General features: G+C 35.0%; 3 protein-coding genes across 4 annotated transcripts; 1 reads left to right on the forward strand and 2 right to left on the reverse strand.

Annotated features, from left to right (window-relative positions):
• Positions 1 to 300: 300 nt before the first annotated feature.
• On the reverse strand, positions 301 to 4,626 carry LOC111404274 (alkylated DNA repair protein alkB homolog 8-like). Its single transcript, XM_023033099.1, has 8 exons — positions 4,417 to 4,626; positions 3,054 to 3,363; positions 2,378 to 2,479; positions 2,178 to 2,264; positions 1,941 to 2,066; positions 1,512 to 1,802; positions 869 to 934; positions 301 to 550 (listed from the first exon to the last, which is right to left on the reverse strand). The coding sequence occupies exons 2-8, from the start codon at positions 3,351 to 3,353 to the stop codon at positions 494 to 496; spliced, it is 1,029 nt and encodes a 342-aa protein (XP_022888867.1). The 5' UTR covers positions 3,354 to 3,363; positions 4,417 to 4,626; the 3' UTR covers positions 301 to 493.
• A 94-nt stretch (positions 4,627 to 4,720) lies between these two features.
• Positions 4,721 to 10,895, forward strand: LOC111404273. The gene is made up of 9 exons (XM_023033098.1): positions 4,721 to 5,160; positions 6,122 to 6,325; positions 7,014 to 7,071; positions 7,169 to 7,231; positions 7,628 to 7,703; positions 8,851 to 8,966; positions 9,158 to 9,247; positions 9,329 to 9,460; positions 10,435 to 10,895. The coding sequence occupies exons 1-9, from the start codon at positions 4,820 to 4,822 to the stop codon at positions 10,567 to 10,569; spliced, it is 1,215 nt and encodes a 404-aa protein (XP_022888866.1). The 5' UTR covers positions 4,721 to 4,819; the 3' UTR covers positions 10,570 to 10,895.
• Positions 10,896 to 12,901: 2,006 nt separating this feature from the next.
• Positions 12,902 to 14,713, reverse strand: LOC111404275 (rop guanine nucleotide exchange factor 14-like). Of its 2 annotated transcripts, none has more exons than XM_023033100.1 (4): positions 14,606 to 14,713; positions 14,242 to 14,511; positions 13,677 to 14,024; positions 12,902 to 13,500 (listed from the first exon to the last, which is right to left on the reverse strand). In XM_023033100.1, the coding sequence occupies exons 1-4, from the start codon at positions 14,675 to 14,677 to the stop codon at positions 13,114 to 13,116; spliced, it is 1,077 nt and encodes a 358-aa protein (XP_022888868.1). In that variant the 5' UTR covers positions 14,678 to 14,713; the 3' UTR covers positions 12,902 to 13,113. The 2 variants fall into 2 exon arrangements, with proteins under 2 accessions (XP_022888868.1, XP_022888869.1); XM_023033101.1 differs by having other exon boundaries at positions 14,602 to 14,685.
• Between the last annotated feature and the right edge of the window lie 6,866 nt (positions 14,714 to 21,579).

The following is a 21,579-nucleotide window of genomic DNA, read 5'->3' on the forward strand; positions in this document are numbered from 1 at the left end:
TGCTGAACAACGTATTGTTTGAGCATAAAACAGGTAGAAGGTTTAACTCAAAGCAGAAAATTGCTAATATATTATCAAACTTTTTAGCAAGGTTCCACCAGTCTAACAAAATACTACCATTTAACTGGTAGTTGTTTAGAAACGAAAACCATTGATGAAAAAAGGTCACAAACGCAAAACAAGTTCGAGAAGAATTTCTCAACAAATACATGAAATCCATCGTATTCCTTGTAATCTTTGTCCAATAATTCGTTAGCTTGGCATTTGAAAGGGCCGAATAAGTTAATCTATTGTGTATATATCTGAATGAAATGCTTCCTCTTCTGATGTTAATTCTTCACTCGTCCATCATCTCAATAACTCATTCCCATAATCAATGATATGGATCGCAACTCTAGTAAAAGGGAAGATCAGATGGTCGTGAAACTCAAATTCCCAATTTCCAACCTCCATAGAGCTGCCGGTCACAGTATTTGTTAGAATTAAAATCGTCCTAATTTTGATAATCGCAATGCTGAGGAAATTCGCATTGGCAAGGACCTTTCCTGACCTGCATCATATGGTAAAAAAAAAGTAATAATAAAATTATACATCTAGGAAAGAGAACCATATCATCAGTAACTTAAAAAGGATGTATACACCAGATCAGAAAGTAAAGAAAACCACATTAAAGCATGTAACTGAGGGCAAGATTACATTCCCCCACCCCAACTTATTTGATCCCTTTGTTATTTTCACGAGAGATTTTCTTATTTTTCTCATTGCTAGACCATACATAAGTATGTTGCGTAAGTGGCATTCTCCAAAGAGCATTAGATTGAGAGGAATTGTAATTAAATACATTCAAAGCCAACTTGAATGCGCATACCTTGCGTAATGTCAGGGACACTCTCCTTGAGCCCCTTCGGATTTCCCTGTCCTTCACTTTGTCCACCTGCATCACAAATAACATATGTAACTTCGAGTAATTAAAGAATACACGATGAAATAAATAACAAGGTAAATCATACTTTTCCACTGTAAAGGATACAATTTGCCTAAATTATGTAATAAGTGATACACTTGCCAACGCCAAAGAAATTCCTAATAAAACTGTAAAAACGCAAATGCATCCAAACTGTCAAAACACATACATGCCAACAACAAAATTGTGGTTGCACAAAGCTTGCTGCCTTGTTCATGTCCAAAAAATAAAGGTGCTAGATCTCTGGGGTTTCAGTGTTCAGACTTTCTGGATAATGCACAAAACTTTCATTTGTAAAGCAATTATACCCTTAGTTCTGATGCTCTGCAAATATATTAGTATGAACAATAGAATTGCTCAGGCCCGTGCGCAGAATTTTCATGTCAATCCACTCCATGCCTCATGCTGATAATTATAAGCATGAGAATATAAATGAAGAAATTAAGCTTTGTTCTTTGAGTTCTCATTAAAGATATTTAAGTTACTTCATTCTGTATAGATTCTATAGAAGATTGTCGAACATCATAAATGAAACACACTAGTATACCTTGTGGTGGGGAATGTAATGATGCCAAGCATATCGGCCCTCCCCGGATAACAATAACATTGATCGAGGTGGAAGATAAATAGCTTTCTGCAAGAAATTGGAGCTATTTTCACATATTTGCTCCTCTGTGTCACAACTTGAGGTATGACTTGACAGCCAAACACCTCTTGAATACTGTCTGAATTCCATGATGCAAGGGCCAGCCAATGAAAGGCTGAAAATTGATCCCTCAAATGCTGAATGGGTGTCTATATGTGGAGACAAACCAACCCCAGGTGGATATTCATTCACCTGTTATGGAAAAGAATACAATTCTTAGTCAGCCAAGAATATGAGTTCCCTAATAATAATGAGAAACTCTGCACCTAAAAGTGCTAAACACCCGAGCAGAAGTACAATATAAGTAGAAAGAGTTTAGAGTTTACTTACAGTTAATTGATCCACACATACATCTGTAGAAGAATCAAATTTTTTAAACATTGTGATCCTATCAAGTACTGGAGACACAAAGCACGGGAGATCACCCAAGTATTGCTTTGGGTTAACGTTCCTTATCTGTAAGAGGGAAGGGAGATGGGAAAAGAAAAATAAAACAAAATATCAAAATCAAATAAGGCGGAAGGCTGATTCAGCATTTAGTATTTCTGATAATAAATCCGAACTTACATCATAGCGAAACTCGTACCCGTAATGCTGAACTCTTCTTTTCGCTAGATGTTGCCACGGCTGACAATCCACTGCAGCAAGTAATTCCTATAAAAGGAGTATTTTGTAGTTTAGAGTAAATATGTGCGTATGTGATAATAAATTGGAGAAGAACAAACCGGGAAAGAGCCCATATATTACACTAAAAGATTATCCTTAACCTCCTCTTCTTTAGCAGTGACAAAGTCATGCACTAAGTAAACACCAGGAATCTTTAAATCTGAAGCTGATGTTGATACAGGAACAGTGTCTTTGACCTTAACCTAAAAAGATATACAGTCATTCAATAATATGTACAATCAATGGGAACAGCTACTAAGAGGAATAGAAGTCTTAAAAATCACAATAGTATAGCATCAAAATACAGAAATCTTTGAGTTCAACGATTAACTATGCTGACCCAAAGAAGGTTTGAATCATTTAATTCTCATTTACTAAAAATTGATGAAAAGAGAAAATGGAGTCACAAGAATTAAAACTTAGATTGAGCACTATTACATGAGGATCAGACATTTGATTCAAAAGTATGATTAGTTGAGGCAGGAGATGAACTTCATCAATTACAGATGGATATTTTACTGTAAATTGTTGGAGATACTGGACTACATTTTTATCTAAAACCAATATAAAGAGATAGCTGAATAAGACTAAAGCAGAATTGGTTCATTGCCCCCACTGGAGACATTCAGTAAGACAATAGGTAAGTAATCCACGTGATTCAAAGTTATACCCAATTGCCTCTTGAATTATTGCTGACATCATGGATGATTGGGCTCAAATCTGCAGTTACCTAAACATATTACATATTGAAATTTACATGTAGTACAATATCCTCACCTTGCCAAGTGATTGTGCAGAATAGCGAATGTGCAATGAGCGGCCTCCAAGATCAGAACATGGGCGTCCATCTAGTTCCTTCAGCGCTGTTTGTGCGCTACTCTCCTCATGATAAGATACAATAACACGAGTGCCACTCTCATCTGCTGCATAAACTCCCTTGACTTCGCCATATGTACCAAATGCTGACATGATAGTGTCAAATGAAAGTCCAACTGCAGGCCCACAGTTAGCCACATAAAGGTTGGAACTTGACTCACCATCCCTTCCCTTGGGACGCGTAAATCTCGGCAAACCCATAAGTTAAATTCTGTGCCGACAAGGAAAAAAAACTCATTTGCAAAATTGGTATTATCAAGGAACTATGGAAGAAAAACAACCCTTGACATACGAAAGAAAAAACAACTACAAGCTAAGTCTTATTTCCAATGAACGTCTTCTTGGCTTTGACTTTCTCCACTCCAATTGACTAAAAGTACCTCCATGAAAGGCCCAATGGAAACAAAATATTTGGCAACCAAATTTAACTATGCTAATCACAAGCTTGAGAATTTATTCGAGTGCGAAGAAAGACTATGAAATCAAACTTATCCAAGACAGAATTCAACAGGATACTAATGAAGGTTCACATAAGCATAGTAAGGAAGGCAAATATTTATCAAGCCCATTCTCCACAAATTTTTAGTATCACAGCAGAATGCTCATTGCATTAACAGACTGATCCAAGAGCTTAAAATACGTTCAAAATTGATTTATTTACAACGTAATTAGAGGTTAAACAAGCTTTGGACTCAAATCTCGAGCAGCAAATGACAAAATACCCCACAATTAATAGAGTTTAGACAAATTTGAATTCAAGTGACGTTGTTTCTTCCAACCTTATAACAGTGAATGATAATTTGTCCACAGAGAGTAAAATTTAACTGGAAAGAGAAAACATTTCTTCAGAAGCTAATGATTAGTCATTGTACTCTAACTAAGATATATGCAACAGCAAAATCATACAATTCCAAATTAAAGGTACGGTTGCAAGTAATGTCCATCAGTATTTTGCAAAGAACGAGAAATCAAGAACTCACAATGCATCTAACTACAATTTCAAGAAAATTCTATCATCTATGTAATTCGCAGTAGCTTTTTCTGGACCCATAATATATTTCATTCAATCCCTGGAGCCTCACGCATGTTTCAAAAACCAGATACCTTAAAAAAGAAAAGGTATCACATAAAAAACACAAATCACCTATTTCTTCATCAATGTCTTAATCCTTTTCTTTTATTTAAGATGGGAGGAGAAATTTGGTATCTCTCTTTTCTCCACACAGCACATAATTATTCTTGTAGCATAAATGGAGATTGGTACCTGAAGAAGATCCACGAGCAGTTTGCAGAAGCTATTGAACCACGACAGCGGAGGCTCAAGGACTGTCTATTCGGATTTGCTCCCCGTTTCTCTTTGATCCGAAGTGGTATTTTTTTCGTTTCACACTATTTTTCCGGTTTATTTGCAGAGAGAGGATATCGAAATTTAATTGCAATGAAAGTCTCTGATCTTTGTTTATTACACAGCTAAGTCCTCAACATTTTTTCTTCTCATTCTTATTTATTTTAAAGCAAAAGGGTGGCGCTAAGGAGTCGCCACGTATAGCATCCCGCGCTCCACAGATAATCCATATAATTGTCCTTTCTTTAATCGTCGTCAGACGTCAATCGAATATCGACCCCACTGAAAATTTCCCACTCGATTCCATACTCACGGAGCATCAATGGCGACTGCTCCTCTTACTTGTAGTAATCCCCCAAAACTCAAACTTAAACCCCCATTTCTCAACAACTCAACTTATTCTCCCTCTCGTATTCCTCGAAATTACAAAAAGCTCAGGCACTGGCAATCTTTATCTCCACGCATGGCAATAAACCCCAACTCGTATGCTGAAATCGGTAGAAGAATTAACAATGTGAAAAATACTTATAATTATAGTAATAAGAATTACAAAAGGCTTGATTCTTGTCTAGTAATCCCTCCGCCCCAAGGTGTGAAACCCAAAGCACTCATCAAATTCCTCGGCGGCGCGTTTATTGGAGCTGTGCCAGAAGTCAGTTACAGGTACTTTAGTTTATATGTATAAACTATTTCATCTAAAAGCTTTTGCCATGTCCCTCACGTGTTGGCCAAGTATGCACAATTTTAAAAAAATAGGTGGCAGTGTCTGATACTGCGTTAATCATCTTGTCAAAAAGGCAATGCTGTTCAGCATCACCAGTCTAAGTGTATTCACTTAAATACAATACCACGTGATTTAGTTTAATTGAATTAATCAAGTGTGGTCATCTAGACACCACACGTGCTAGATAGCCTTATTCTGTCAAAAAGCATAAGATGTTAAAGAGGACTAACTGTATTCATTTAAATCTTGTTGAAATGTGCATTTATGTATATATTAAGGTTGTAATAAATGGCCTGAGGTATGGAATTGAAATGAGAATTATTTATTTATTTTTTAATTAAATTATTTAGGCTGGGCTGACTTGATCGCTATGTCAGTCCTCAAACCTTGATTTAGTTTTCTCTGTCACAGTTTCCTTTGTTTATAGCCATACCACGTTTGGATCGGTAAGTGAAAAATTCTTAGATCTATCTTAATGAAACTCGTTAAATTGAGTTGTATGGCTGGTATAACTTGTACATACCATACTACTGAAATAGAAAGGATATCCGTCACCTCCCTTGGACTTTTGGACCTTCTATTTCAAAACCTATTGAATAGAGCAGGGATAGAGACTAAGGCCGTTTGTGATTACCCAATTCTATGTCAAAAACAAGCACTTTCAGCCTTCTCTTCTCTGACAGTGCTTTCCACCTATGCTAAGTTTACTAGTTCCTGTATTTAAAAACCTCTCCCACAGTCTGTTTTTAGTAGCAAATAGGGAGGTAGTGGTCTCCCTTGTTTTTCACTCCTTCTATTTCTTTATATAGTTATAATAATAGTGTTAGAAGTCTAAATAATTGAAAGCACCTACGAATTAGTTCCAAGGAATCGTCTGTTTATGGTTTCTTGTTTGTGCAGCTATTTGCTGGAGCTTTTGGCTAAGGAAGGATATTTGATTATATCAGTGCCGTATAATGTGACATTTGATCATGCACAAGTTACGAAAGAAATTTATGAACGTTTCCATGCATGCCTGGATTCAATTTTGGTGTCTGGGTTGCCCGAGAATGGGCTTTCAGGAGTTGAGATTGCTGATCTTCCTTTTTATTCAGTTGGACACAGGTGATCTCAAAACTTCGGAATATAAATATCATTTCCGTGGGATATAATTAACTCTGTGGGGGATGTGATCCTATAAGATTTAGATTGCGAAGTATAATTTTGGCTGATGGAATATCGTATCAGACTAGTTGTTAAATATATTTTTTGGCTTGAGAATTTTTATTGTTAGGATAATGTAGAAAATGGACATCATCATGTGCTATTTATACATTACCCTTGGTGCAAAATGGTTTGTGCAAGTAATTGGATCAAGGTTGAACGCCACTCAAAAATAATGACAAGTAAAAGGGTAATTAGCTTCAAATTACGATGAGAAAACAGAAAAGCTTATTGTAATGGATGAGATAGCATCTGACCAACTTCTGCAATATACATGGGTAGTTATTGACTTTAACTGCTTCAACCTGTGCACATGGCCTGTATACAATAAATGATGGTGACAGAGATTGGTTCATGGTTTGTAACATCACATTAGTAGGGTAGCTGGTAGCATATTTTATCGAGTATTCTCCGCTAAGAAGGCTTATTGGAAGCATATACACATAAAATGGTAGCATGATTGTATTATATATATATGTAACTTTAACATGGTTTGAATGGACTATTAAATCTATCATATATATAATTATTATATATCGTTGCTGATTGTGTTTATTGACATTGTTATTGTTTTAATATGTATCTGCAGTAATGGCGCACTTCTTCAGGTGCTCATGGGAAGTTATTACTGTGAGAGGATACCAAAGGTTCATTGTGAATCTTCAAACTCTAAAATATGCCTGTCATTGATGAAATAACAATGTACATACTTTTTACAAAGACTATATATGTTTTTGGTTGAAGGCTAATGCAATAATATCATACAACAACAAGCCAGCATCAGAAGCAGTACCATACTTTGAGCAGGTATATTTGCATAAAGTTTGAGTACTCAATTGAGAAATTTTTCCTAAGTGTCTTCAATTTTTTTTGTATCTGGATGATATCTCAATACAGTAAAAGAAGTCATAAAGATGTCCTAAATAGGTCTTTGTCTTTGTCACTCTCGTTTCTGACTAGCTGACAGAGATGGAGCTTGCATATTAGATTATTTCTCAAGCTAGGGAATTTTTTTTCCCTTTCCATGCAAATAAATGGTTTCCTCATTCTTCTTGGTCTTGAATTCAACTTGCACTGCAGTTGTTTTAGTATCACCAACATAAAGTCCATGCAGTTATAACCTGTCGTTTCTTAAATAAAAATTTAGGTGAAGTTAACAGTAATTCTCCAACAGATTCCAAATTTGTCTGTCCTTTTTTGCAGTTAGGTCCTCTAATCAATCAGATGATGCCAGTCATGGAGGCATCTCCTATGTATTCGATGGCTCAGAGTGTCTCAGGTATGTTGGACTTATATGCAGCTTATTTGCTATTTTAATTTCGTTTAAGATCATAATAGTAATTTTTCATACTATTATCTCATTCCTTTGACTTCTTCAATATTAAGTCTCAATATAATTTCTTGTACCTCTGTATATATAAGAAATTGAATCAAAGTACCACAAAATATTGTATTGTGCACCAAAGTTTCTCTTTGAGCTTGACAAGTGTTGTCATGTTTTGGTGCAAAGGCACTTACTGGTTATTGCCTTGAAAGGATTTTGGCATAAGATAAAGATTTTGTTTGTTGTTAGCAACATCTTAATGATTCACTTTTGCTTTGCATATTATGGAATTTCCATTTCCTGAAGCTCATAAGCGTGTAATTTTCAAGTTAGAAGCTCATTAAACTGCCATCGTACCACCGATATTAATGAGTGTTCAGTGTTCTAAAAGGCTCTGCTTTGGCACGCCTAGGCTTGAGGCTCAAAGAAAAAGCCCCGTCTCACACCTTGGTCTAAAAATAGATAGTCAACTTTATATTGACTGCCTAAGGCATGCCTAGGAGGAAAAAGCACACCCTTTTTTTTTTGGGAAGTATATTTTCTTATTTTGAAGTTCAGCTCAATAAAGCACACCCTGAAACATGGAATTGGACTCCTTGTAGGCGCAATGTACAGACATCTCTTGTTTCCTGGCCTACTAGGGCACATCCCTCGATTTACCCCCCTCACAAAGCTCTAAGGGCCGAGCGGTGGCGGCCCTCAAGGTTGGGGTTCAACCTTTTAAAAAGGAGATAAGTCCAACAAAAAATCCACTATACAAACATATCTTTCTCGGTCCACGAACAAAGTATTATTGATTTGATGTATTTATGATTTTGAATCATTTTTTGTTGGAAACTTGAAAAATAAGTAAGAAGTTCCTATAAATTTTCAAGGTAGCTTTGAAGGTGCTGACTGTAAGTTGGAGTGCCGTACAGTCATCGACGTTAATTTTGAAAGACTTGTAATTGGTTCTTTTTTCTTGGTTGTTGTAGTTCTCATTGCATAGCGTATATGCAGGATATTAAAGTTGTCCAGCTAATTAATTTCAGTCGTTGAGTTATATCCTTGTAATTTTTGTCCCATATGATGCTTCAGTAATTTAAAGATGTGGAATAATTAGGAGATGCATGGAAAACACTAGTTGATGTGGCTGGAAGAATTATGCCCGACGATGATCCAGAAGCTGCTATATCATTGAACAACTTTGTTGATCAGTTGCCTGCAGTATTTAATCAGGTAATATGCCACGATGTATTTGTGAATTTATAACCTTTATATTTCTTGTGGTTCAAATTTCCAAATTGATCTTGTGCTAATATCCCAGGGTTTGTTACAAACTGCACTAATTCCTGGCCTAATGCTTCACTAAAGTTTTATACCATCAAGTTCTAATTGGTTTCCACACTCACTTTATAATTTTTGTTTAGGTTGCACAGGGGATTTCTGAGTTCAAGCCAACGCCTTCTGAGAATCTGGACTGTTTTAAGGCGTTATACAATGTTCAACACACTCTATTGGTACTTTCTACACTTGTACCCACTGTTAAATCAAATCAAATGCTGTCTAAAATTTATTAAGTATGTCGATTTTTGTTTCAGGTAAAGTTTGATTTTGATGCAATTGACGAGACAGATCTCCTTGAAGAGACACTAAAGCCCCGTGTGGCGTCTTTTGGTGGAAAACTTGAGAAAGTTATCTTAGGTGGTAACCATATCACACCATGTGCGCAGGTAGTATTCTTCATCACTGATGTTTTTAAAATAAGAAAAAAGGGGGAAATCAAATTTGGGAATAGTCATCTAAAGTGTCAAGTTGGTATAGAAGCCATTTCACTCATATAGACAAAGCTAAATTTTGTCAGACAGCCCATGTCACATCACAATCACTTTCCAAAAGGACACTATTTTCAGTTTATAGTCAGGACTGAGTGAGTGCAAATCTGTCAGGCTCCCTCCTAGTATTACTCTTGAGATTGGCACTCATACCCACAGGAGGGGTCCTGCATGCAAAGCATGAGCTCAATGGGATCCACAAGTGATTACTCAGAATCACTTCACCAAAATATTTGACCTAAGTTGTGACGAAAGCTTACCACCCTCATATAAACACTAAACACGATCAACGTAAGATGTTAAGATCACTCTTTTTTTGGTGAACATGCGATGACCTCTTTGCATTTCATCCACTGTCAAAGGCATCTCAAGATACATCTGGTTTTATTCTCCACACCAATAGTGCCCTAGTGTTGGTTGTGGATCGCTCTTGCTTACAAGCGACCTTTGGCATGGGCTTCACAATAGCTACTTGGGATTGGGCTCGGGGCTTGTCCCTTTTCTCGTGATATACAGAATTAATGAACATGTCATGATGCACATCTTATACCAATACACTAGACTCCTCCGACCAATATATCCCAAAGTTGCTTTAACACATCCTATTACACCACTGCAGCCCACCCAATGAAGGAGGGGTCAGCAAGAGAGACTCAGGGTCATGGGTTTGACAGACAACTACTTGGCATTTGTGCTCTCATGTTTCCAAAATGAGGAACTCAAAACTGTCATGAAAGCCCATGATATTTACATATAAACACATTTAATTATCTCCCACATCGCGGCCATACTATTATATGTACATGCAGAAAGAGTTTTATCTCTGCTTTCACTAGCAATCCTAAATGCAAATTGAATTTTTGTATTATCAGGAACCAAGGTGGCAAGTAGGACCCGTGTACACTCCAGCGGATGCTGTTGCTCAAGGGCTCAAGGCTATTTCGCTAAATGATACTAGAGTCCTATCTAGAACCATCAGTAAATGGTTAAGCGGACTTGAAGTTTAATTATTTTCAAGGGTTTGACCAGGATGCATCTTGTATGTGAATCTTCACTGGAATTTTTCAGTTATTTCTTTCCCTTAATTAAGTTTCTGTCATTTATAATGTTCATCCATGTATATGCCACTGAGAAGCAATAAACATGTCAATATAATAAACATGTATGCATTGTCACACATGCATTGCTCATTAGATTTTCAACCCACAGCCCTACTACAAAAAGTGAAGAAACTGCTGAATCAACACCGTGCCATAGTATTATAAGGCATAACAGTTCATTTTTTACTTTCATGTAGTATGATGAGCCTAGCGCTGAGAGAAGATTTATGTTATCATCCTCCATGATTTTTGCAGTTTCATTTGTATTTCTATCCAATATTCTTTGAAAGTCAAGAAAGGTTGGTGCAAACCGGAAGGATTAGTGAAAGCTCTGTTGTGGGTTCTTGTGAAGCTGAAAACAAATCTGTGTAAATTCTATTTCTTTTGCCTTTTGAGAAGCAAAATTAAAGGTTAGATCATTATTCTAATGTTAATGGAGATGTTATAATATAATGACATCAAAATGTCTTAAAGATATTTTGGTTTTTTATTGTCATTGGCCCAATTATTTTTCAAATCCCACAAACAATCAATCAAAATTCACAAATAAAAATCCTTTAACTATACACAGTCGAGAATTTCTGCAAGTGGCGATGAAGAAAATGAACAAACTCATGTACTAAACATGTATCAAGAAGAACTCGATAAGATTTATTAGTCTTCGATAATTGATACTTTTAGTTTAACAAAAAATATTGATTTCTTAAGTTACCAGAAGTTTTACTAAATTTTATCAAAGAGCAAACATTATTGCTTCAAAAATTAAAATTTATTCAAACATTTCATTGAAAATGAAATTAGTGTCCATGAAGTTCTCACCACAAAAATGGATATTGTCCCCCCATTTTTCATATAAAAAAAAAATACTGATAAAATTTTGTGTGGGCATTGATCATCTGATAATTAATTCTATATACATTTATCCTTCACTCATTCTGAAGTTTCGATGGAAAGATTTATCTATCAACGCAGCCCACCCCATTTGTTAGAATAGCTTCCATTGCATCCATTAATTCTAACAAATTGAAAATTCTTTATGCGAGAAAAATAAAGAAAAATTTTCAATTCAAGGCAAAAGGAACAATTAGAACAAAGCATCAACGGTTAATTATCACAAAATTAAAATAATTTAAGCATTTTTTTTTTCAAATTTAAAATAAATACCGTGATAATTGAGATTTAATATACGTATTGATCGTTACGTGGTTTCAACGAAAGTCAACAAATTGTTAATTTTTTTTATCATAATGTAATAATGCATCTCTTTGGTAATAGCACGTTCTTGTTTTGTGATTATACTAATTGTCCCATCATTGAGGAGCCTAGACGCGAACAGTACAATTAGACGCAATGATAAATTATCGATCGGAGCTCCCCGAGGCATAGTTTAGTGATGCAAAGGATAGGAGTGAAGTTATATCACGCCTTGCTGGCAGCAGCAATGTGAGGGATCGATTCCTGAAACATGAAATTATATTCCTTGTAGGCTCAGTGTACAGGCAGCTCTTGTTCCCTAACCTGTTAGGACATATTCTGCGATTTATCTCCCTCACAAAGCTCTAGGAGTGGAGTGGTGAGGGCCCTCAAGGTTGGGGTTCAACCTTTTTAAATTATCGATCAGAATTACATCATCACTTTTCATAAAACGTGATTAATTTTACTATATATTTTTCGTTCACTGCCTGCAGGTCCCTCTTCAAAACACTCATGAGCTACATATTTCACACTTCTTTAGCACGTGTATCTCTTATTTGTTTTATGCGTGAACAATTCAAAAATGTTATATTGTTTAGATTTGACACAGGAAATGCAAGTAGGTCTATACCATTTTTTATATTTAGATCTCTAAACATGAATTTTGTAGAACTTGAGTGTCAATCGTGATAGAAAATGTCCATTCAATTGTAAAATAATGATGATAATCGTTGGTGAGAAAACATCTATTTTTCTTTTCAATTTTCAGATTCTTCTTCTTTTTCTTTTTTTTCTTTCTTTCTTTCGTTTTTTTTTTTTCCACCAAATTTTGAACCTCTTTCTAGGTTGTGATCAGAACTAGGGATGGCTACGTTTTTTTTATCTATATATATATTTTTTTATAACTGAAAATTACATTTTCACTACCCAAATGACGAACCAGCTTGCGAACCGATGAACAGCGAGCACGAGGTTTTTCATTGTTCAAATTGTTTGTGAGCATGAGCCGCCACCTCTACCTTCATCTTCAAATCACCTCAAACAATTGGAGAAACATCATGAAGCAGATTCAAATTGTATATTAAAGGTACACTTTCCTTCGATAAAGTTTAAATATAATTCAATATTACTCTTGCTATCCAGAAGGAAAATCACTGCCATATTCATATCAAGATGCGGATATAAGAAAAGCTGCTGTATGACATGGAGATGGTATTTATTTACACAAGATGCCATCCGAAACTGCACATCTCCTTGTCATGGGGAATTTTGAGCAGACACACTGTGGCAAGCCTCTCGACCAATGCACCATACTCGGCTTCGACTTGGTGTTGCATTCACTGAACTACTTATTTTAGCTTCAGAAAACTGAGTTTCAATATCAGAGGCATCAGTATCATGGGAAACCCGTGATTTTCCATCAACACCATTCAACTGATGAATAAGGGAGTGCCTCACACGGTCCAGCATCGGACTATCTGATATCCCCGGAATTCTAGCTCCAATGAGGTGTGAAATTGCCACAGGTGAATTGGGATTGCTCACAACATCTTCTTGCAGAATATCTCCTATCCGAGAGAGAATTCTGAATGACAGGTTAGCTAGAGTTCGAGAGTAAGCCTCCAGAATCGAATGCCCCACATCCTGCATACGTACATAGCAAAGTCAATGGGGAAATCTTTTAGATCTTGCTACTGTTAAATTCGTATAATTTGTGTTTAAATAACTTTCAAGTAATGCTACTCTCATAATTAGGATTTAATCTGAACACTTACTTGGCTAGTCAGACGTCAAACAGTTTAGAGTAACAAGCAACTTACCTTTCCATATTGAACTTTCGTAACATCAAGGAAGCTTTGAGGAAGATTGGGATACTTGGTCTTTAGCAGCAGCAGAAGTATTTCCGCTTTGTTCACTAAAGACTCCACCTTATCCAGCTCCGATATTGGATCTTTCACAAAAGACCAAGATGTTCGAACTGGAGATTTGCCACTTTCTTGCTCAGTAATTTTCTCTTTCCATGCAAGCTTTGCAGTTTCCAATCTGTTAATGACTTCAAGAGCTTCATGTTCAGATTTCAGATTAAGGCAACCGATCATATCCTCGGCTGGAAGTGATTCTGCGGTCAATATTTTGTAGAGTTCGATACCAAGGCTTGCCTTTCCACACTGTAACGAGGGAGGAACACGGGAGTCAACAATAGGGAATTCTTTCAAATAAAACAACAAATTCATAATGCTGTAAAACCTGACACATCGAAAAATCACAGAGGAAGGTACTAGCCTTTCTAATTTAGCTTTTGCGAATAATTTAAATTTATTTAATATATTTTAGCTCGTATTTTCATGTTTAAAATGATTGAAAATAATGGGGAACCATGCTTGCCTTTGGTAATGCATCCTTGATTTCGTTAGGAACTGGCATTTCGAGCAAGACATTTTCGTTGATAGATTTGGCAGCCTTGAATACTTGATAAAGCAATTTACCATGATGTAGCAACCTCTTTCTCTCTTTCTCAGAGAGCCCGACTGTAGGTACCCGGGGAGAAGGAAGCCACCATCTCGTGCTCTGGCCAGCACTTCTGCTTCTTCCTTCTGCTCGGCTACCCACTTCCGCGTACCAAAACTCGGTATCAACCATCGAGTCCAGCGTTTCCTATCAGTTCGACACATGTAAACAGGCAATGTTATTCGGTTATAGTAAAACTGAAACCGAGCGATTTAAGTTTGCGAGTGGAGAGACCACCTACAAGAAGCATACAATCCAACTTCTGCAATGCTGGAAGATTCATATGAATGTCTGATCGAGCTTTTGGGGTCATTATCTGCACCAACAAGAAATGTCACTCAAGTTTGGTTGTGCTTAAAAGTTACGTTTCTCGAAGTAATTTCGTTAGTACAAAGAGTAACATGAAAATCATGTTTAGGAAAATAAGCAACTTACAAGTTATATGTACATTATTTTATTTTTTATTTTATTTTTTTGTTGTAACGATACAACTAGTGATGGCAATGGGCCGAGCCGGCTTTAATCCACGAGCTCGTGGCTCATGAAAAACGAGCCGAGCCCACAAGCGGCTCTTTTTTTTTCACCTTTTTTTAAAAAAATTTCATCTTTTTGGACGAGCTCGGCTCGTGGGATGGAGCCCCCTGCTCGGCTCGGGGTCGGGCTGGTCATTTGATGAGCTCGAGCTGCCCACGAGCCCGGTTTTAACAAGCCGACGAGCTACTTAGCCCATTTGACATCCCTTGATACAACCCCCCGCCCCCCACCGAAACCACCATAGTCAGCCTTTTCACCCCAAAATGGTCCATGCGGGATTCAATACATACTGTCCACGGGGGTTAGGCCCAACATGGATTTAATTCGCATCTGCAACTATTCGAACTTAAGACCTCCCTTCTTGAATGAGTAGTAGAACTCAACAATCAATACTGAATACGAAACATTTACTTAAAATTTCAACATCTATAGTGTATTTTGGCAAGACTCGACAGTCTTATCATTACTAATAAATACAAGACACGTACTTAACTTAATTTCAAAATCCAATATAAAATTAGGCTAGCCATGTGGTACGTAATTAGGTGCACCACCGACGTATAAGAAATTGTAACACTCCAAAGACTTTTTCACTCAATTATGACCTACCCACAACGGAAATTAAGCAAATCTAACTGCATAAATTAAGGAAAAGTATACATATTACATACACGTTTGTGTATGTATATATAGAGAGAGAAGCTTACTCTCTTGTTCATCAAAGTCAATACTGGTTTCTCTATCTCTTGTACAACATGCTAGTCTCCTGCTCATGATCATTTTCTTGCTTCCTAAAATTACAAAATATTATTAATATATAATTATATGAATGTACAAAATAAAAAACAGATTTTCTTTTTTTATTATGAAAATAAATATGGTGAGCTAATTCAAAAACCCGGGATCCCGGATTTCAGGATGTAACTCAGACAGCATAAAGTAGCCAGTAATGGCAGTGCAAGGCGCAGCCAAGGAAGAAAATCTACCATTTGCTACGATAAAATTATTTTCTAACCAGAATTGTTTCAGAAGGACGGTTGAAAATCATAAATGCATAGATAGTACTTGAGGCATCAAAATTTGTACAAACAGTCCATTAATAATTTGTGAATGGAGACCTCAAAACACCATTTTGCGTCATAAAACGCCTCCAATGTTGCACCATAGTTTGAAATTTGCATTTTTATTTCATTTTTCAAAGAAAATTGGTTAGGTGTATTTGTATCATTTTCTAATAAAATAAATTATTATTAGCCCTAGGCATATTATTGAAAAAATGAGAATGAAAAATATAATCATTATGAACTCAACACAAAGAAAATTGGTTAGGTGTATTTATATCATTTTCTAATAAAATAAATTATTATTAGCCCTCGTTTGAGGCATATTATTGAAAAAATGAGAATGAAAAATATAATCGTTATGAACTCAACACAAGAGATAAAAAGTCAAATATTGTGATTTGATGTGACGATCATATTTTTCGTTTTAATGAGATAAAAATGGAGCTCAAACAGGGCCTTACTATTATTATTATTATTAAGAATTATTATTTTTAATAATATAATCAATTATTTTCATCAATTTAACGTAATACATAAAACAAGTGGATAATTTAGTACTCAATAATAATTTAATATTTTCGCTAATTTAATGAAATTATTTATTTAGTAATTTACATAGTTGTAAATAAATAAATAAATTGCTAGGAATCGAAAAAAATAATAAAACACTGCTCATTTGGTATAAATTTTGATGTAATGGATTAGAGATGATTTTCAATTTAATACAAGATTTGACATAAAATGGTGTAAAGCTTATCTTAAATTTTGGTGCAGCGTTAGAAATGGTCTGAAACGTCAAAAGAAGTAGAATTTATTTCATGTAATAGCTTTTTAATCAACCACTAGAGCAAAAATTTTAAAAAAAAAAAATCCGAGCTAAATTTTCCTTAAATGTGAAGGATACTTTGAGTCAAACGAGCAATTCAATCCACTTAATATTCGAACAAACAATTAAATTTCAAGGTCGTAAAATTTGTTCACCTAAAAGTAGACATGGGTGGGTATAAAACCTAGTTCCTAGTTCAACTTCTTCTCTTAACAAGATTAATTTTTGTGGCTCGTCGACTATTGCGTCAGTGCGCATTCGAAAAGGTAGCGGCGACGGTTCCCCAATCATTAAAAAATAAATAAAAAATAATTGAGATAGATACCAGTACTCGGGTATCAAAATCCGAGTCAAGAAGAACATGACTCACTGAGTTTAATACTTAAAGAGATGATAGAAAAAAGCTTATGCATTTCACAAAACAAAGTGCCTATGTTAAAATGATTAGCGTGTAAGAAAAAGAGAGCTGCAAAAGAACCTTTGACGCAATATTCACACACTTTTTCAGGCCAGAGAGTCAAAAAAGGGGAAGAGAACAAAGAAATGAAACTAAAGAATCGAAAAACAACACATTTTAGGCTAATTTTTTTGTGAGCCCATCCATGAAAATTGAAGTAAAATTTGAGCCCATTATGAATCATAAAAAGCCAAGATTTTTCCACCAAACTCTTGGATTCTATCCCCCTACCCCCACCACACCCCACCTCAGCAAAAAAATACAGAAAAAAAAAAAAAGAGCAGAAAACAGAAGAAGAGGAAAAAGAAGAAGAATGGGGTAGTGGACATACCTTGTATAATCAAATGGGCACCAAATTCTTGTAAAGCTGTGTATTTTTGGGATCGATGTATAGTGAGAGATGGGTGGGAAAATGAGAAGTGAAAGGTCAAAAAGCAAACGGCAATATGGAGCTGCTACTTAACTAAAACCAATATTATATATAGGCAGTGTTTCAGAGCTATCAGAAAATGCAAGAGAGAGAAGAATGCAGTTTCAAGGTTTGGGAGTGTAAAATAAAAGGAATAGAGAAAGAGGGAGCGTGTGTCTGCGTGTGAGAGAGTGTATCTGTCCCCTCTCTCACCAACTAAAAGTTTGAAAAATTGCAGTCATCAAAAGCCTGAGTGTAATTAATAATAAGATTATTATTGTCTAATCAGACTCAAATTACTTAATCCCATTCCTCCATGTTTTATGTAGGGTAGCAATGGACTCAGCCATATGACGAGCCGGTCTACAGATTAAGTTCAGCTCGACATTTGGCTTTTGAAGCTCATGGATCGAGTCGAGACATCCTTAAGTCACTTGTATTCTTTTTAAGGAAATTAATAAAATGAGCTGGTTCACGATTTCAAATGGAGTCAGCTCGTGATCTCATTTCACGAGTCCAAGCCTCCTCTACTCATTTGTCATTCCTAATTTTATTTTATTATTTAATGCCATATCCCACCCCGCCAATTGTTTTCCTAGAAAAATCCTCATATGATGTATAATTTAATTTTGTGATTTATTTGATAACGTGATCTTTAAGATGCTAAACAATAATAGCAAAAAAGTAAATTTAAATTTAATTTATTGTCAAGTTTTAAGTGGAAACACATTACTTGTTTTTGTTTCTTATCTTTTTTAGTCCATCAATTATGACATACATGACTAATTAAGGTATTTTGTTCCTAACTTCTTGTTTACGTAATACATTTTAACACGTACACATCATCTCTTCTTAATAAGTGAGAATACATCGACACTTTCATTTTTATAACTAAACAGGTTACATGTTAATTATTTCTTTTATTAAAAAGAGATGATATATTGATACGTTAAACTGTAGTGAAAGACAACAACTCAGAACAACATATATGATCTTGACTCGTTATCCCTGTAGAAAATAGACTAGGCATCACCTAAATTACCTTTTCTAGACATATATGGATGAAATTTTTAAAAATGAGCATCTAGAGCCTCCGCGGGGTCCATTGGAAGCCATAGAAATTTCCTATCAACCATGAATCGCCGCCCCTCAGGACAAAGTTTGGTTAAGCTCCACATAATTTTTTACTCTTTTCCATTTTTTTATTTTTTATTTTTTTTGGGACTTACATCGTTTTTATTCATAAAAGCTACTTTTGGGAATCTTCAAAATTTTTCCTTTAAATTAACTCTTATGTATAGACAAGAATATCAATTCTTAGAGGAAGTGATATTTAGAAGAATGCATTGGATCTAGAGTTGTGTCTAATGCCTTTCACATCTTATTTTATCGATAGAAGGATAGAGGGATTTTGAAAATATAGGCTTATACGTGCCAATTTAAATTAGGAAAAATTGCAATAACGGTCCCTAATCTTTTTATTTTTGTAAACTTTATCCTAACCTTCATTTTGTGCCAACGAAGGTTCCTAACCTTTCATAAATATGCACCTGAGGTTTCATCTGGATGGAAACCGTCCAAAACACTTTCAATTGACCGGAAAAATTAAGGAATTAACATCCAATAAAATCGTCCAAAACACAATCCAAAACAATATCCGAATAGGTATCAACATCCAATAAAACCGCTGCGTTAGCAGACAGTTCAAGGAATTTTCTCGGTCAACTTATAGTATTTTGGAGGATTTCCGTCCAAATAGATTTCGGGTGCATATTTTTGAAGGGTTATGGACCTTTTGCTGGCACAAAATGAAGGTTATGATAAAGACTGTAAAAATGAAAAGAGTAGCGACCGCTATTACAACTTTCCCTTTAAATTATCACATTGAGAAAAACTAGACTGGACATGATGAAATAAGTTTTCATAATATTTCACCACCATTAGTTTTTATGATGTCCTATGGAATTCAAATGATTTCGATGAGAGTTCAGGAGAGAATAGTTTAAAAGAAATTACTTTAGTATGCTTACCTCCTATTTGGTTTAGATAAAAATTAAAATTTTAATAGATTTTAATACAAGTTTGATAAACTTTGTAGACCCACAAAACGTGTAGTTAAATTCCATTGTTGACTTTAATTTAAATTTTAATCAGATTTTCAACTGAACCAAACAATGACTCATTACTTCCATTGATACACAATCAATTTTAAGGGGATGTATACATTTGAGACTTTTAAAGAGTAATGAAGATTTAAAAATTTTAGTTGTATTTTAATTGAGATTTTTGAAGACGCTATAAAAGTTGTGCATTTAATTGGGATTTCTATAGACTTTTTTAAATTTTCTAAAAGTAGCGGCGTATTCAATTGAAACATTTTAAAAGTTTCTATAAGTCATGGGATATTCAAACAAACAACGACTCTTGGAGAATTCTCTACTTACTAGATTTCTGAAGACTTTTTGATGAAAAATATAAATTGCAAATCTCAAAGAAAATATCTCATATATTCAGAAATTTGTGAAGATTTCAGAGGAAAAAAAAAAGAATGTCTTTTTTCTTTCAATTTTAAGATTTTCTCATATCTCTTCAATTCATTTGCTATAATCAATTTATGATTATTCTATATATATAATTAATTTTGAATTGAAATTATATGCAATTGTTTCAAAATGTAGAATTTCATGTAATTAATCTATTCTTTTTTTTTTTTTTGTTAAGAATAATTTGTGTTCTTAAAAATTATGTTAATTTCATAAAAAAAAATTAGTTATATTCTTAGAAATTGATATAAAAGTTTTTTATTACTTTATTTTCGTCAATTGAATGACTGGGTTGTCATTAGTGACTTTACCAAACAAATTTTTGTGAATATCATGGTTCTCGAAATTTTAATTAGTTAGTAAGAAAGATTGTAATTGTATAATGTGCAATATGAAAAGTCTTTAAAAATCTTTAATCAAAGTCTACAAAAGTTCATGGAAGACTATTTATTATTCTCAACAAATTCATAGAGGTCACTTAAAAGTCCATAAAACCGACAAAAATCACCTACTTAAAAATGTCTATAGAAATCTTTAAAAATTCCAATTAAATACAGCCCCTTAGTTACAATGGTTGTACAGTACATATGTGGATGTGTATGTACACACACTAGCAAGCATTGTAAAGATCATATCAGAAATTTGAGGTACATTTTGTAGATCATAAACTATGTTTAGTCTTTATATTGGTACCAACACGATATCAACATAGTAGTTAGTAGCGAATGGTGTGCAATACATGAACTCGATAAATTAAACTACTCAATTAGGCCCTTATACAAATGTGACTAGCTAGTCGATGACAATACAAATAATGGTATATATAGTCGTATATAACTTTGATAGTTCCTCCCATTATCGAACTCTACTACCATAGTGGTTCATTATCTTGTGACTCACCATCACGTGTAGTCATCAACCTCCGATCCTTAGGGACTCCATCGTCTAGCATGACCCCGAGTCCATCCTCATAGACTTAGTCATACCATGATCTACATAAAAGATTTGATATCCCGCTCTCTGAATATGTAGTTGCACTCGGGGCAACAAGGGCAGTGTCTCTACCCTCAACTTCAGATGTTCGTTGGTCAACCTTGAGCTCCATCTCTCCTAAGCTAACAAGTCCCCACATTGAGAGCCCAATCACAACTCATTCGCATGATTAATTTCCTTAAATCTCTCGTATCTTAACCATAATGGGAGTCCTTGGAGTCTTAATATATAAGGTCACCTAGAGATCTGTACATGAGGTTTTTATGGTGTGAGATTATTTTATTCTTTTTTCCTTCCATTGTCTCACTTATATGCTCTTAGGCCATGGTAAATATTTCATTTTGCTTTCGTTTGGCTCCAAATTTATTGTCAATCACACATTTTATGAG

This window comes from Olea europaea, chromosome 11, assembly GCF_002742605.1.
Source record: "Olea europaea var. sylvestris chromosome 11, O_europaea_v1, whole genome shotgun sequence".
Taxonomy (NCBI): domain Eukaryota; kingdom Viridiplantae; phylum Streptophyta; class Magnoliopsida; order Lamiales; family Oleaceae; genus Olea; species Olea europaea.